The sequence below is a fragment of the Engraulis encrasicolus genome, chromosome 12 (genome assembly GCF_034702125.1).
Source record: "Engraulis encrasicolus isolate BLACKSEA-1 chromosome 12, IST_EnEncr_1.0, whole genome shotgun sequence".
NCBI lineage: Eukaryota > Metazoa > Chordata > Actinopteri > Clupeiformes > Engraulidae > Engraulis > Engraulis encrasicolus.
The window spans coordinates 33,654,147-33,667,651 of NC_085868.1; the positions used below are offsets into that span (position 1 = coordinate 33,654,147).

Consider the following 13,505-nt stretch of genomic DNA (forward strand, 5'->3'; position numbering starts at 1 on the left):
TGCGGGCACCGCCACCATCTCCGTTCTGGGGTGCATTTCTGGAAAACGTAATTGTTAGCAGTTAGCAACTTCGGTAGTTGTCAATGGGAAATTGCATTGCAACCAACAAAGTAGCTAACATAGTTACTACCCTTTCCAGAAATGCACCCCTGGTCGGGCCTGAAAACCCTACCTGAGTATGTATGTAATGGGGTTGTTGACTGAGTATGTAACGGGGATCTACCGTATGTCTGTCTTGTTCTGTCCCCCAGTAGAGAGGCGTCGTCCCGTGTGGGCTGCCCTGGCTCCCCAGGGGTTGGTGACCTGGCCTCAGCCTGAGTATGTTTGTAATGGGGTTGTTGACTGAGTATGTAACGGGGCTCTATGTCTGTCTTGTGTCCCAGTAGAGAGGCGTCGTCCCGTGTGGGCTGCCCTGGCTCCCCGGGGGTTGGCGACCTGGCCTCGGCCCTGCACCGCCTCTCCCTGCGCAGGCAGAACTATGTGGTGGAGCGGCAGTACTTCCAGAAGGAGCACGAGCGCCGCCTGCAGGAGCTGGCAGCGCAGGAGCAGGGGCAGGGGGGCGGGACCAGCGGCGGCAGCTCGCCAATGGGAAGCGCGGTGTCCTCCTTCACCAACCTATCAGAGTTCTCCTTCTGCTCCTCGGCCAGCACGTTCAAGACCTTCCTGCCGGAGAAGCTGCAGATCGTCAAGCCCATGGAAGGTGTGTGTGTGTGTGTGTGTGTGTGTGTGTGTGTGTGTGTGTGTGTGTGTGTGTGTGTGTGTGTGTGTGTGTTTGTGTGTGTTTGTGTGGGAGAGTGTAATGCGTGTGTGTGTTTGTGAGCGAGTGTAATGCGTGTGTGTGTTTGTGAGCGAGTGTTCAAAATATTGTAGGCCTATACACACACTACATATTGTACATTGTGAATGAGGTGTTGCATACACAATTCTGTTGGTATTTCTGTGCATTCACTTTCGAGGGCTGCTATTAATTCAGTGATCTGATGACAGTGGTCTGATAGTGTGGACTAGACATCAATTTGAAAACGGGTGGTGACAAAATCAATAAAAAGATGTCTGTAAATTGTATCACGCTCAGAAAGGGAAGTGTTCTTAAAGTGATGCTGTGTCTTTTTCGACCACCAGCTGGTCTCATAGGATTCAATGTTAATTCCTAGCTAGGAGGTCAAATTTGCATTGCAATACTCAGAGACCAGTTGGTGCAGGAGAAAGGCCAAACTCATTCAACTCAAGGAGAGGTGTAATATACGCTTACGTACAGTATTTCCAAGAATGGCCCAGTGTCACTTTAAGATCAGAGGGTTGCCGGTTTGAATCCCACCCTGACATCCATCCTCCGAGTTTTGGGCCCCCTTAAGGGCCCCTGTCAGTGCTTGGGCCCCCTTATGGGCCCCTGTCAGTGCTTGGGCCCTTAGAATCTGTACCACTTCCCCCCCCTAGCGGCCCCCATGAATGGCCCAGTGTCACTTTAAGATCAGAGGGTTGCCGGTTTGAATCCCACCCTCACATCCGTCCTCATACACATCCTCCGTCCATTGCAGGCTCCCTGACGTTGCACCACTGGCAGCAGCTAGCGCAGCCCCACCTGGCCAGCATGCTGGACCCCCACCCCGGCGTGGTCACCAAGGGCTTCCGGCCGCTGCCCCTCGACCACCAGGACCCCCAGGCCACCTACCGCCTGACCGACCTGGAGGAGGACGAGGAGGGGGAGGGGAGCGACCGGAAGAAGGGAGAGCGCCGCGCCTCCCGAGCCCACCGGAGGGACCTCCATCTGGGGGAAGGGGAGAGCGAGGAGAGGGTGGTGGGAGGGGGCCGACAACCCAACAACACCCAAACTCCATGGAGGGACGTCGGTATGGGGGATGGAGAGGAGGCGGAGGAGAAGGGGGCGAGGAGAGATGGAGGTAGTAGAGGGGAGACGACGTGGAGGAGGAGGAAGGAGAAGGTAGAGGATGAGGAAGAGGAGGATGAAGGGGACGGAGGGATCACGTTCGTGGTGCAGTGCTCATCCACGCCAGAGGACAAGAAGTTGGAGACCAGAAGCAGGCCGGTCGTCACGGAGACCAAGCAGCAGCAGCAGCAGCAGCAGAAGCAGAAGCATGTACTCGCGCCTCTCTCCCTGACTACATCTCCTGCTGTTGCTGCGGCAACCACTGCAGCATCCTCTGGTACCCAGCACGTGACCCAGGAGAAAGGTGACGCTGAAGCAACGACAGGTGGGAGTGGGGCACAGGCCAGTGGGGCACAGACACACAGCTCCACAGCACCATCCTCTGGTAAGTATCTGAACTGCTCTAAAATACAGTGATGCCCATCTATAATGATGGTTCCTTCCTATCTAGGGTCCTATGCTGTACTTGAACTGCTGTAGAAAGAGTACATAGAAATGATTTAATGTGTTAATTTTTTAATCAGTAAAGGTTCAAAGAATATTTGGAAGCAAAATAAATCTTGTGTGTGTGTGTGTAATAATGCTAATACAATAGTACTAATATAATACTAATAATGTGTGTGTGTGCACGTTTGTGTGTGCACGTCTGTGTGTGTGTGTCTGTGTGTGCACGTGTATGTGTGTGTGCGTCTGTGTTCTCTTGTGTCTCCTGCAGCGAATCCAGGAAAGAGTCAGAGTTCCACCTTCTCCACGTACACCTTCACCACCTGTAGGATAATGCACCCTTGTGATGTCACACAGGTCACCTCCAGGTAATACACAAGTCGTCTTTACAGAACAACAAAGATATTTATATAGCACAATAGCACAACTATACAGCTGACTCAAAGAGCTTTCAAATACATACACATACACATTCCTATGTTCACACATCAGCGCTGGAGGCTACCAATAGGACGACGTGCACACACACACACACACACACACACACACACACACACACACACACACACACACACACACACACACACACACACACACACACACACACACACACACACACACACACACACACACACACACAGAGAGGGAGAGCTGTGTATCTCTGACATATATCACAGTCATAATATACTTCATTTGATAAATTAATGTTTTTTCCCCCCTCTCTCTCTCTCTCTCTCTCTATCTCTCTCTCTCTCTCTCTCTCTCTCTCTCTCTCTCTCTCTCTCTCTCTCTCTCTCTCTCTCTCTCTCTCACTCTCTCTGCTATCCTTTTTAACGTGTATTAACTTACTAACTTGCGTTTGCTGCTATACCTTTATAACATATACTGCTAACCTTTGTTTTTTCTACTTTTTTTTACTACTGTATTAACATGCTACTATTTTAACATTCTGTCCTGTAAAGTGTTCCTAAAAGCCGCTCCAAGTAAAATGTATTATTATTTTCATTTCTACCTCTTTTCCCCTTTTCCACAATCAATTCTCTGCATTTTCCAAAATTTCACGCTTCTCTCTCCTCTCCTTTGTCTTGCCATCTCCAACTCTCCTCACCTCCCCTCCCCTGCCCATCTCTATCTCTCCTCTCTTCCCCTTCTCCATCCTCCTCCGATTCTCTCTCCTCTCCCCTATCTCCCCATCTCTCCTCCCCTTCCCTCTCCCTCCCTCCTCCTCTCCTCTCCTCTCCTCTCCTCTGTCTTACCATTTTTCCTTCCATCCCCCCCCCGTCCTCCTCCGCTTCTCTTTCCTCTTCTTTGTCTGGCCATCTCCATCTCCATCTCTCCTCTTCTCCCCTTCTCTGTCCTTCTCCGTTCTCCTTCGTTTCTCTCTCCTGTCCTCTATCTTTCCATCTCCTCCTCCTCCTCCTCTTCCTCCTCCTCCAGCGCGGTGTGTAGTCCGTGCGTGTCCGAGCAGCACACCCCCAGCTCCATGCGCACGGGCCCCAGCACCCCCGTCACCCCTTGCCTGCTGAGCCTGGGCAACAGCTCCTTCCCCCCGCGTCACTTCTCCCCGGCGCCCCCTCGTGGCCTTGCCAAGCTACTGCTGGAGCGCGGCATCTCTGCCCAGGTGGCGTCGTCCTCCTCCTCCTCCTCGGAAACGGCCGATCCAGCATCAGCAGCATCATCGGCAGCATCAGCAGCAGCAGCATCAGCAGCCGCAGTGGCGTTAGGGGATCCGCTTCCGGTCCGCCGCCCCAAACCAGGCTCCATCCCTTTCCGTCTGTTGCCCAACACGCCTCCCAACTCCCCGTCCCACTCCCCGTGCCCCTCCCCTGTCCCCTTTGACCAACCCCGTCACTCCTCCATTTCCTCTTCCTCGTCCTCTTCTGCGGCGGCCGCCGGCTCTGACAACTTCCTGGCATCGCGTCCGGCCGAGTTGTTCCTCCAGGACGTGTACGGCGTGCGGTTCGGCCGTGCGCCCAGGCCCGACCTGCCGAGCCCAGAGCCGCCCTCGCCGTCGCCTCCCACTTCCTCCCATAACGATTCCACCTCCAGCCTGGTGGAGCGCCTGTGCAGGCTGGGATTGGCCGGGGCATTGCCGGGGGCGTCAGCGGATCCGGCAGCCAGCCATCGGCAGGACTCCACCTCGACTTTCCTGGCCACCGGCGGAGGAAGCCTATTGGACGGCCTGAGGCGCAACCAGAGTCTGCCGGCTTTGATTAGTCGAGGCCCACGGGGGTCTGTGTCGAGCCCCTCCCACTCGCACCACCACCATCACCAAGCAACAGCAGCGGCAGGGGGCCCCCAGCCCCCGCAACACCCTACGTCTCTGGCTCTCCCTACGCCCCCCTGGGGCAGCCTGAAGCCCAACCCCCAACCCTCTAGCCGAAGACACGCCTCCATCTCCCACCCCCCGCCCTACCAGGGCAACCACTGAACGTAACCAGTAGACTAGCTTGAAAAAGACAATGGGAGGACTTGTGAGTTGTGGTTATGGCGGCGTTCGTGGAGAGTCAAGAAAAAGCCTTCAAAAAAGGTCAGATCGATGCAGTGCACATGCACACACTATGACAAAGTTTCTAATTGACCAGAAATGCATTGCAATTTTTTAACACGCATGTTCACGCTGCATCAATTTGATCAGGTTTGGTCGCTTTTGCTCCATCACGTAGGTGGATGTACATATACGAGACGGGGAGCGGTTTGCACTGAACTGAACTAAACCTTATTATATTACGGAAGCTCCGCCCAGTTCCCCTTTCCCATCCAATGACTAATACATTTTTTGCTTGAGACAGCTCGGAGAGTACATACAGCCTTGTTTGTTTCATGTTTCGTAAAAAAGCACAGTTGACATGCTTGTTCGGGAATCCCGATTGCCAGAGTGTCTGTTTTCGACGTTGTGGATTTCAGTGGCCTTAGCATGTCTCCTATGAGGGTAAGAAGAAGCGCCTGCCTAACTTCCTGCTTTTGCCCTCCATTTCCTGCTCCTCTACTTCCTACTTCCTGTCGGAACATATCCTGTTCCTCTTATCTTTGTATCTTGTCCTCCTCGCGTGAACTCTGGAAGCCCAGGAGGTCAGACTGACAGCAGAAGGTTTAGGAAAGTTGATGTGCCAAGATAAGGCATGCGTGAATTCTTAAGAAAGGAAACAGCAAGTTTATTTAGGTTGGGATTTGAGACGGGGACTAAAAATTATACAACGAGCTTTGCGATGGGAGGGAGACGGAACAGAGGATAGAACGAAAGTGAATATAAAGCAAGTGTCAGGGGAAATTGAAAGTAGGGCTTAGGGTTAGCGATGGTTGGGCTTCCAGAGTTTCACCATGTTTGAGGCATTTCTCTTGTGTCGTCTTGAAGCCTTGGGTGTGAAGCCCCCAGTCCCACAGTCTATCCTGTACATACCTGAATTTGTAATGTTTGTTAACTGTAGGGACTCTGGTCTAAGCTAGACTAAGCTAGTGGATGTTTTAAACCTAAATCTTAGTCTTTAATCTTTGAGGACCTTTCTGTGGTCTCGCTTTGTAGAGGCTTCTTTTCCCTGTTGTTCTTTTTTCTCCATTGTGACTGTTTGCTTTTACTGCCTTTAGCTAGCCAAAGCCATGACTGCCACCTATGGGCTCCCTTCGTATAGTGCAGGCTGATGCACTTCCTGACTACAGCTTTCATGATGCACTGCTGTCCTGTGTGTCCTGAAAAACGGTCAATATTCAACTCAGGACCGGAGATTTAGATGATAGGAACCAGATTAAAGAGATTACACTTCGGCCTCTTGTCTGGATCCAGGGAGTGGTTGTTCTTAAATTAGCAGTTAGCTGTTTTAGCTGTTTTAGCAATGTTGGCTTTTTTCCAATTAGTGGAAATTGAAAGACGGGTTTGTTTGGCTTTTGGGATGTACCACCGGGTGTGCTAGCCTCTGCTCCTTCCCGATGTTGCTATCATTCTCTCTGTGCTAGGTTCCAACTGTGATTGTTTTGCTCCTTCCCAGGAGTGCACTGGTGGTGGTCTTAATACTGGTGATGGCTAGACGACATGCTAGCTAAGCTAAGCTAAAATAAGCTAACACATGTTCTTTTGACAGCAAGACAGACAGTATGCACAAGAGGGATGGCTTGAGGGGTTGCTAATGCTAGCTATAGTGCGTTCTGATACGTTAAGCACAAGGGCTAAGTCTCCCACGTAAGTACTTGATGTAGGGGGTTAGGTTGTAGTGCCAGCATAATGAATCTTACCAGAAGTTGATATCCTGCAGTGGGAAATGGTGGAATTGTAGGAACGTTTTGAAGGGACTAGCTTAGCATGCGTAGCAGTACATGGAGAGATGGTGGAGACGGTGGAGGGATATCAGTGTTAGTGGAGGGTTTTGGATACAGAGGATGGAAAAGGGCAGTAAGGTCTCTCCACGGTGTCTTATACTGCTGGTTTGGTGTTTCTCAGTCTCAGTAATGACCTTTTCACCTTCGTGACCTCTTGACCCCTTTGACTCTCAGTGCCCCCCTCGATGACCTTGAGTGACCTAGAGCGACCTTGAGGTTCTCGTTTTGTTCTCCGTCCATCCCACTGCTCTCCATGTCCATTTCCATGTCCATTTAATGCACTTTGTTATGTTAAGCTCACTGACATTATTATTATTATTATTATTATTATTATGCATATTATTGTTGTTTTAGCTATTACTGTAAGGGACAGATACATTATTCTTATGTGAAATTAGTATTAGGTTTAACTAATATGTTTTTATCAGAGGAGGTTGTAACTTATACCTCTATATTTATTTAACTACCATTTCATCCAGGAAGATGAGTTTTAATTAAGATAGCTACATAGTTCATTCAGCATTATTATTACTACTAAATGAATTTACTGCATAGCCTATATAGCTTGTGTTTTTTTGTTTGTTTTGTGGTTCCACAAAACCAGGGATCTAAAAAGTGATTGTGTTTTTAACTTACACCTGTGTGAAAAGCAACCAAAAATACTTCAACCCTTTTGTCAACCCGCCATACCGTTAATGCAGCAGGGTTTTTTTTAAACTCTATTAACTACCGTATGTTCATGTGTTATTAGCCATGTCATAACCATCAGGGATGTGTACAGATTGGGTATGGGCTTCTTGGCTGACGTGGGGAGAGGAGCCTTGTAGGGGCTTGCGATCCCTGGCTACATTAGTGATGGCGGATGCTGCGCAAATCTGTGCGGTGCACATGCACTGCGAAATGACAATGCTTTCTGGATAGAAATTCCTAATCAGAATGCACTGTAATTTCGCATTGCGCGTATGCGCTGCTGTGCAGATTTGCGCAGCATGCGGCGTCATGAACGTGCCCCCAGTCATAGAGAGTGAAAGTCACGCCATTTCCAGTGGGGCCTACAGGACCTCAACACTAATCTCTGAAGAGTACTGGATCAAACATCCATTTTGTGTATGTTTCCAAGACCAGGGATTATTTGTTAATCCCTTCCTCTCCAAGATCCGAGGAGGTTTCCTGGCGACAAGCGTTAGTACAGTCCTTTTCCGCTTGCCTGTTGACTTAATGAGCGTCAATATCGCATAAACAAATGCAGAATTAGGTCCTATAGGCTCTACTGTAAGGGGCGTGACGCTTACTCTCGATTCCAACCAGGGAGTAGAGGCTTTGTCGCTAAGTGATGACATCACTGGGAGGCGCCAGCTTTAAGGCATGTCTGTGTATGTATGCAATTATGTGTGTCTGGTTATGTTTGTGTGCATGTGTGTCTGAGCGATTTTGTTGTGATCCTCCCCTGTGCTTGGCCTTTGTAAAGCTCCCATGCTCCATACTGTTGCATTTTTTATATATAAAATAAAGTGATTGGAAAACAAAAACCTCTGCCTCATGAGCATATTTCCTTTGTCCTCTTTATCATCTTACTTGTCTTTCAAAAGAGATGATTGTTGTTTTAAAATATATATATGTTAATATGGGATTTAATTCAGTCACTGTGAATAGAACAGTGAAGATTATGAAAGGATATGAGTGGGAGAGATGAGGTCGGGTTGGGAAATCAAACTTGGGCCTGTTTCTGGAACAGTGAAAGTGAAGTGAAAGCCCACCTGGGGAACTCAATCTCCCATTGTCATTGTGACAGCACTCCACAGCACATACACATAGAGGATCCAGAAAAAGTGCACACAACGAAACTAGAATGGGCACTCGGTAGAGCGCAAACCTTCGCCTACGCCACTTATTTTTTTCTGGCCATCTTCAGAGTGTGGGGCATAACATTCTCCAAATTTCGGTGTTAGTTTCATTGAAATCGGACCGGAATATCGTAATATTACATATTTGGCCCAGTCTTGACCTCTTATTCAATTCAGCATGTTTTGTGGCACGTTGTTCTGGCATATAGTGCTTGGCAAAGAAAAACGTTTTTGACCTTTTCGTGACCTTGACCTTGACCTTTGCCCAAATCATTCCCAAAAAGTAATCGATTGTTCCTTGGGTCATGACCAATCATCCCAGTAAATTTCATAAAAATCGGCTCAATTTACGTTTTTGACCTTTTCGTGACCTTGACCTTGACCTTTGACCCAATCACTCCCAAAAAGTAATCGATTGTTCCTTGGGTCATGACCAATCATCCCACTAAATTTCATAAAAATCGGCTTAATGTACGTTTTTGACCTTTTCGTGACCTTGACCTTTGACCTTTGACCTTTGACCCAATCACTCCCAAAAAGTAATCGATTGTTCCTTGGGTCATGACCAAGCATCCCACTAAATTTCATAAAAATCGGCTCAATTTACGTTTTTGACCTTTTCGTGACCTTGACCTTTGACCCAATCACTCCCAAAAACCAGAGATTCTCTAAGCTATGAGATAGGCATCTCTCATTGGCTCCCATTATAGCCCCGTTGGCGAACGCAGCCAAGTAAAAGATGAATGGGAGCCTATTGGGCTAAATGGCTCAGCAGGGATTTGTGACGGTTCTGTTCTCTGGTTTGTAAAGATGTGTGCACATTCTGTACCTTATCATGGAAGTTGTATTAGAAGTGAAGTTAAAGGTTCCTGACATGGCTTTGTTCTCCCAAAGACGTGTTAGTTTTGTCCTGCAACACGCTAGCATTCGGCTAATACCTGCTGGCTGAGGAATCTCTGTGACTATTCACGACCAGAGCTGACGAGAGACGTACTCTGACTGATCCTAGCAGAGACATCTACGGTCACACACCTCAAAACCCCCCACCGCCGTCCAACATGTTAATTGAAGGTGCCCAAATTCTTAAGGATGAGCGCAGTCATTTCCTTTACCCCATGTACACATGCCGCTTTTCCACCACCTTAAATGCAATAAATAACAGGTGTCCGCAACGATCCTAACATAACTTTAAACACATCGACATCTGAAGTCAGACTTAAAACTACAAAACAAATGGCATAGTGCCGTAAAGTCGATTGTCACGATGAAATAAGGGTCATTTTCACGAATCTAACACTTGACAAGATGCAAACGTGTCAGCAAATGCTTTCACTTACTCATATCTATCGAACGCGACTTCATTGTTTCCAGGGAAAAAATCACACGGGCAGATAGTTCTATGAGAAGCGTACAGCCCCATTGGCACCCATTCATTATTTACTTGGCTGCGATAACATAGCTGCAGTGCCACTCCTGGCCACACCAGCTAGTGGTCGTTCTTGTACAATATTCCATTTTCTTTGCAAAAACTAATCGATTGTTCCTTGGGTCATGACCAATCATCCCACTAAATTTCATAAAAATCGGCTCAGTTCTGTCTGAGTTATACAAAGTACAAACAAACATTTTGACCTTGACCTTTGACCTTTGAGCCAATCACTCCCAAAAACTAATCGATTCTTCCTTGGGTCATGACCAATCATCCCACCAAATTTCATTAAAATCGGCTCAGTTCTGACTGAATTATCCGAAGTACAATCAAACATATTCACAAATAAATAAATAAATAAATAAATAAATACACAGCGGTCCAAACATAACCTTCGCCGACTTTGTCTTGGCGAAGGTAATTACATTTATGTCTCACCTGTGCAAGGGGGCAGCCCCCAATGGCACCCCAAGGGAGCAGTGCGGCGGGACGGTACCATGCTCAGGGTACCTCAGTCATGGAGGAAGATTGCAGAGCACTGGTTAACAGGGGCAGTCGTGGCTCAGTGGTTAGAGCACTGGGTTGACAACCCAAGGGTTCCCAGTTCAATGCCTGAGTGGACCACTGCTCCCGGGCGCTGCTCAGCAGGCAGCCCACTACTACGGACTAGTGTGTGTACTTCAATGTGATTCACTTGTCCAAATGGGACAAAGTGCAGAGAAAGAATTTCGCCTAGGAGACCAAAAATTTGCTCCAATCTCCAATTGGCTTCATCATTTTTTATTAAATACTCCTCCCACTTACCTGGCAGGTCGGGAGTCAAACTGGCAACCTTTGGGCTAAAACCAAGTTTGACACCCTAACCGCTTACCCACAACTGCCCACGGTATGGTGCATTAGCATGATGTGCTACAAACAATTTTGTACAAGATGAGGTCTGTATTGTTCCAAAGAATGTGAGGCAACAAGGTACACTATACTACTATATTACCAAAAGTATTCACTCACCCATCCAAATGATTAGAATCAATCACTTGTCGAAGGTGTTAACAATAAAGCACCTAGGCATGAAGACACTGTTTTCACTGACATTTGTGAAAGAATATGGAGCTCTGTGAATTCCAGTGTGGAACCGTCATGGGATGCTAACTGTGCAATATATCTAGTCGCGAAATTTCCTTGCACCTCAATATTCCACATTCAACTGTCAGCTTTATTATAAGAAAATGGAAGAGTTTGGGAACAACAGCAACTCAGCCACAGAGTGGTTAAGAGTTATCCTAATTATCATCCACTTTCAAATCTCTTCAAGATTTGGTCTGACCCCGTGCATAACGATTGACGTTTCCCAAACGGCATGGTTGACCCACCTTCATCGTTTTTTCATTTGTTTGTTTGTTTCCATTTTTACTAGAGATGTACAGGATCCAAGATCCGGTTCCGGATCTGGCAGGATAATAGGGTTTTTCAGACTATCCGGATCCGGCAGGATCTTAAGCAGTGGATCCGGTATCCGGCAGTTACCTAAAAATCAGGATCTGGGGCATCTCTACTTTTTACGTAGCCTAGGCTTTTCAGTCAGTCTTTCACAACCCCAATCGCTGCATGGAGTGAAAGCCCTTTGGAAGCGGCAGTTGAAGGCAGTGTGGCAGTAAGTCAAAAAGTCTTAAAAATAGTTTGCGCCAACGTAATAAAAAGGGCCCCACGTGTACGAGTTGGCCATGTGTTTCAACCCTTTTGTAGGATCCGGTATCCGGTTCCGGATCCGGCAGGATCTTAAGCAGTGGATCCGGTATCCGGCAGGATCCTAAAAATCAGGATCCGGTGTACCTCTGATTTTTACCAACTTACTTAGTGAACTTTCATGAAAAGATCAAATTTGGCAATAGGCAACCCAGTTTCAATGAGCAGCATATTTGCAGTACCTTTTTTGACCATTTCCTGGACAGTGCAACTTTAAGCAAGAGAGCCCAAGCCTTTGAGTGGTAGGACTGGAAAGGCACAACCAAACAGTGGTTTATATAGCTGGATAAATATTTTATTTTGGCTTTTAACACAATCAAAACAATAAGACAATAGATCAGAGCAGATATCCCATTGACAACCATAAAAGTCAAGTATCTCTTGTTCTTACATAGACACACTCACCCACTTTAGACATACTGTACATACATTTTTGTTCAGTGCAAATATTTGTTAGTCTGCAACTGTATAAGCCTATGAATATAATCTTATAAATGTATAACATAAGCCTACTTACAATAACATATTTTATTAAAATAATTCAAAACACTTGTTTAGTTCTGGTAGTGTATGAACCAAAAACTCAGTTTGAGTGATCACAGTCATAATGGGACACATCTGGTCAGGAGCCATCATACGTGTGTGTGTGTGTGTGTGTGTGTGTGTGTGTGTGTGTGTGTGTGTGTGTGTGTGTGTGTGTGTGTGTGTGCGTGTGCGTGTGCGTGTGCGTGTGCGTGTGCGCGCGCGTGTGCGCGTGTGTGTGCGTGTGCGTGCGCGCATGTACTGCGTAGGCCATCTTTGCAACGTCAAGCGTATCTTAATGCTGATGTAAGATGCTGTCAGTCCAGCAGCCCCATACTGGCTACAGCCAACCCCCAAACCTAACATAGAGTAGTGCAGGGTTTCCCAAACTGGGGTGCGTGCACCCATGGGGGTGCGCAGCCTGCCATAAGGGGGTGCAAGAGCTGAATAGAGGAATGGTGGATATGTGAGGTTTTCTCCAGCATTAATGAACATTAAGTAGTTTTTAATTGTATGGTGAATTGTATGCTGAAGGGTCCATGTGAATTGTACAATAGTTTAACTCTAGACTATTGTAAAAAGAGGATTCCCCAAAACAATTGTGCAAAATGTGCAGTGAATCCATACTTTCATGGACATCAGCACACCAAAATATTCGATTAGGGGGTGCGCGAACCACATTGAAATGTACAAGGGGGTGCACAGGGGAAAAAGTTTGGGAACCACTGGTGTAGTGTGCAAACTAGGTGGGCAAGTATAATATACAGTACAGTGTTTGTGTATACATGTATACTAAGCAGGAGTGCGTTTCTCAAAAGCATCGTTGCTAACTAAGTTAGCAACTTACTTGGTTGCAATGCAATTTCCTATTGGCAACCTACTAAGTTGCTAACTGGTTAGCAATGATGCTTTCAAGAAAAGGGGTCCTGGTGAACTGTGCGTGTGTCGTTTGTGTGTGTGCTGTATACTAAGAGTTAACTTAAGTAGTGAACTTCACGTTGGCATAATCAAGCCACACACCAACATACGTACGTGTGTACAGTACAAGATTAGATTAGTGCAATATGAATGTGTGAAGGCTGCATACAATAGCTGTGTGTGTGTGAGTGTGTGTGTGTGTGTGTGTGTGTGTGTGTGTGTGTGTGTGTGTGTGTGTGTGTGTGTGTGTGTGTGTGTGTGTGTGAGAGAGAGAGAGAGAGAGAGAGTGAGAGAGAGACAGAGAGAGAGAGAGAGAGAGAGAGAGAGAGAGAGAGAGAGAGAGAGAGAGAGAGAGAGAGAGAATGTGTGTCCACATCATCCACCTCTATATGGAGCAAAGGAGAGA

At 47.3% G+C, this 13,505-nt stretch overlaps 1 protein-coding gene across 5 annotated transcripts in view; it reads left to right on the forward strand.

Annotated features, from left to right (window-relative positions):
- trak2 (trafficking protein, kinesin binding 2) overlaps positions 1–8,164 on the forward strand; it is a 34,767-nt gene extending 26,603 nt beyond the window's left edge. For 4 of the 5 annotated variants that reach the window (XM_063212080.1, XM_063212082.1, XM_063212083.1 and 1 more), the window contains 4 exons: positions 384–700; positions 1,539–2,273; positions 2,604–2,700; positions 3,770–8,164. In XM_063212080.1, coding sequence (XP_063068150.1) covers positions 384–700; positions 1,539–2,273; positions 2,604–2,700; positions 3,770–4,763 — 2,143 coding nt within the window. In that variant the 3' untranslated portion in view covers positions 4,764–8,164. The remainder of the gene's footprint in view (positions 1–383; positions 701–1,538; positions 2,274–2,603; positions 2,701–3,769) is intronic. The other variant, XM_063212081.1, reaches the window with a different exon arrangement.
- Positions 8,165–13,505: the final 5,341 nt, after the last annotated feature.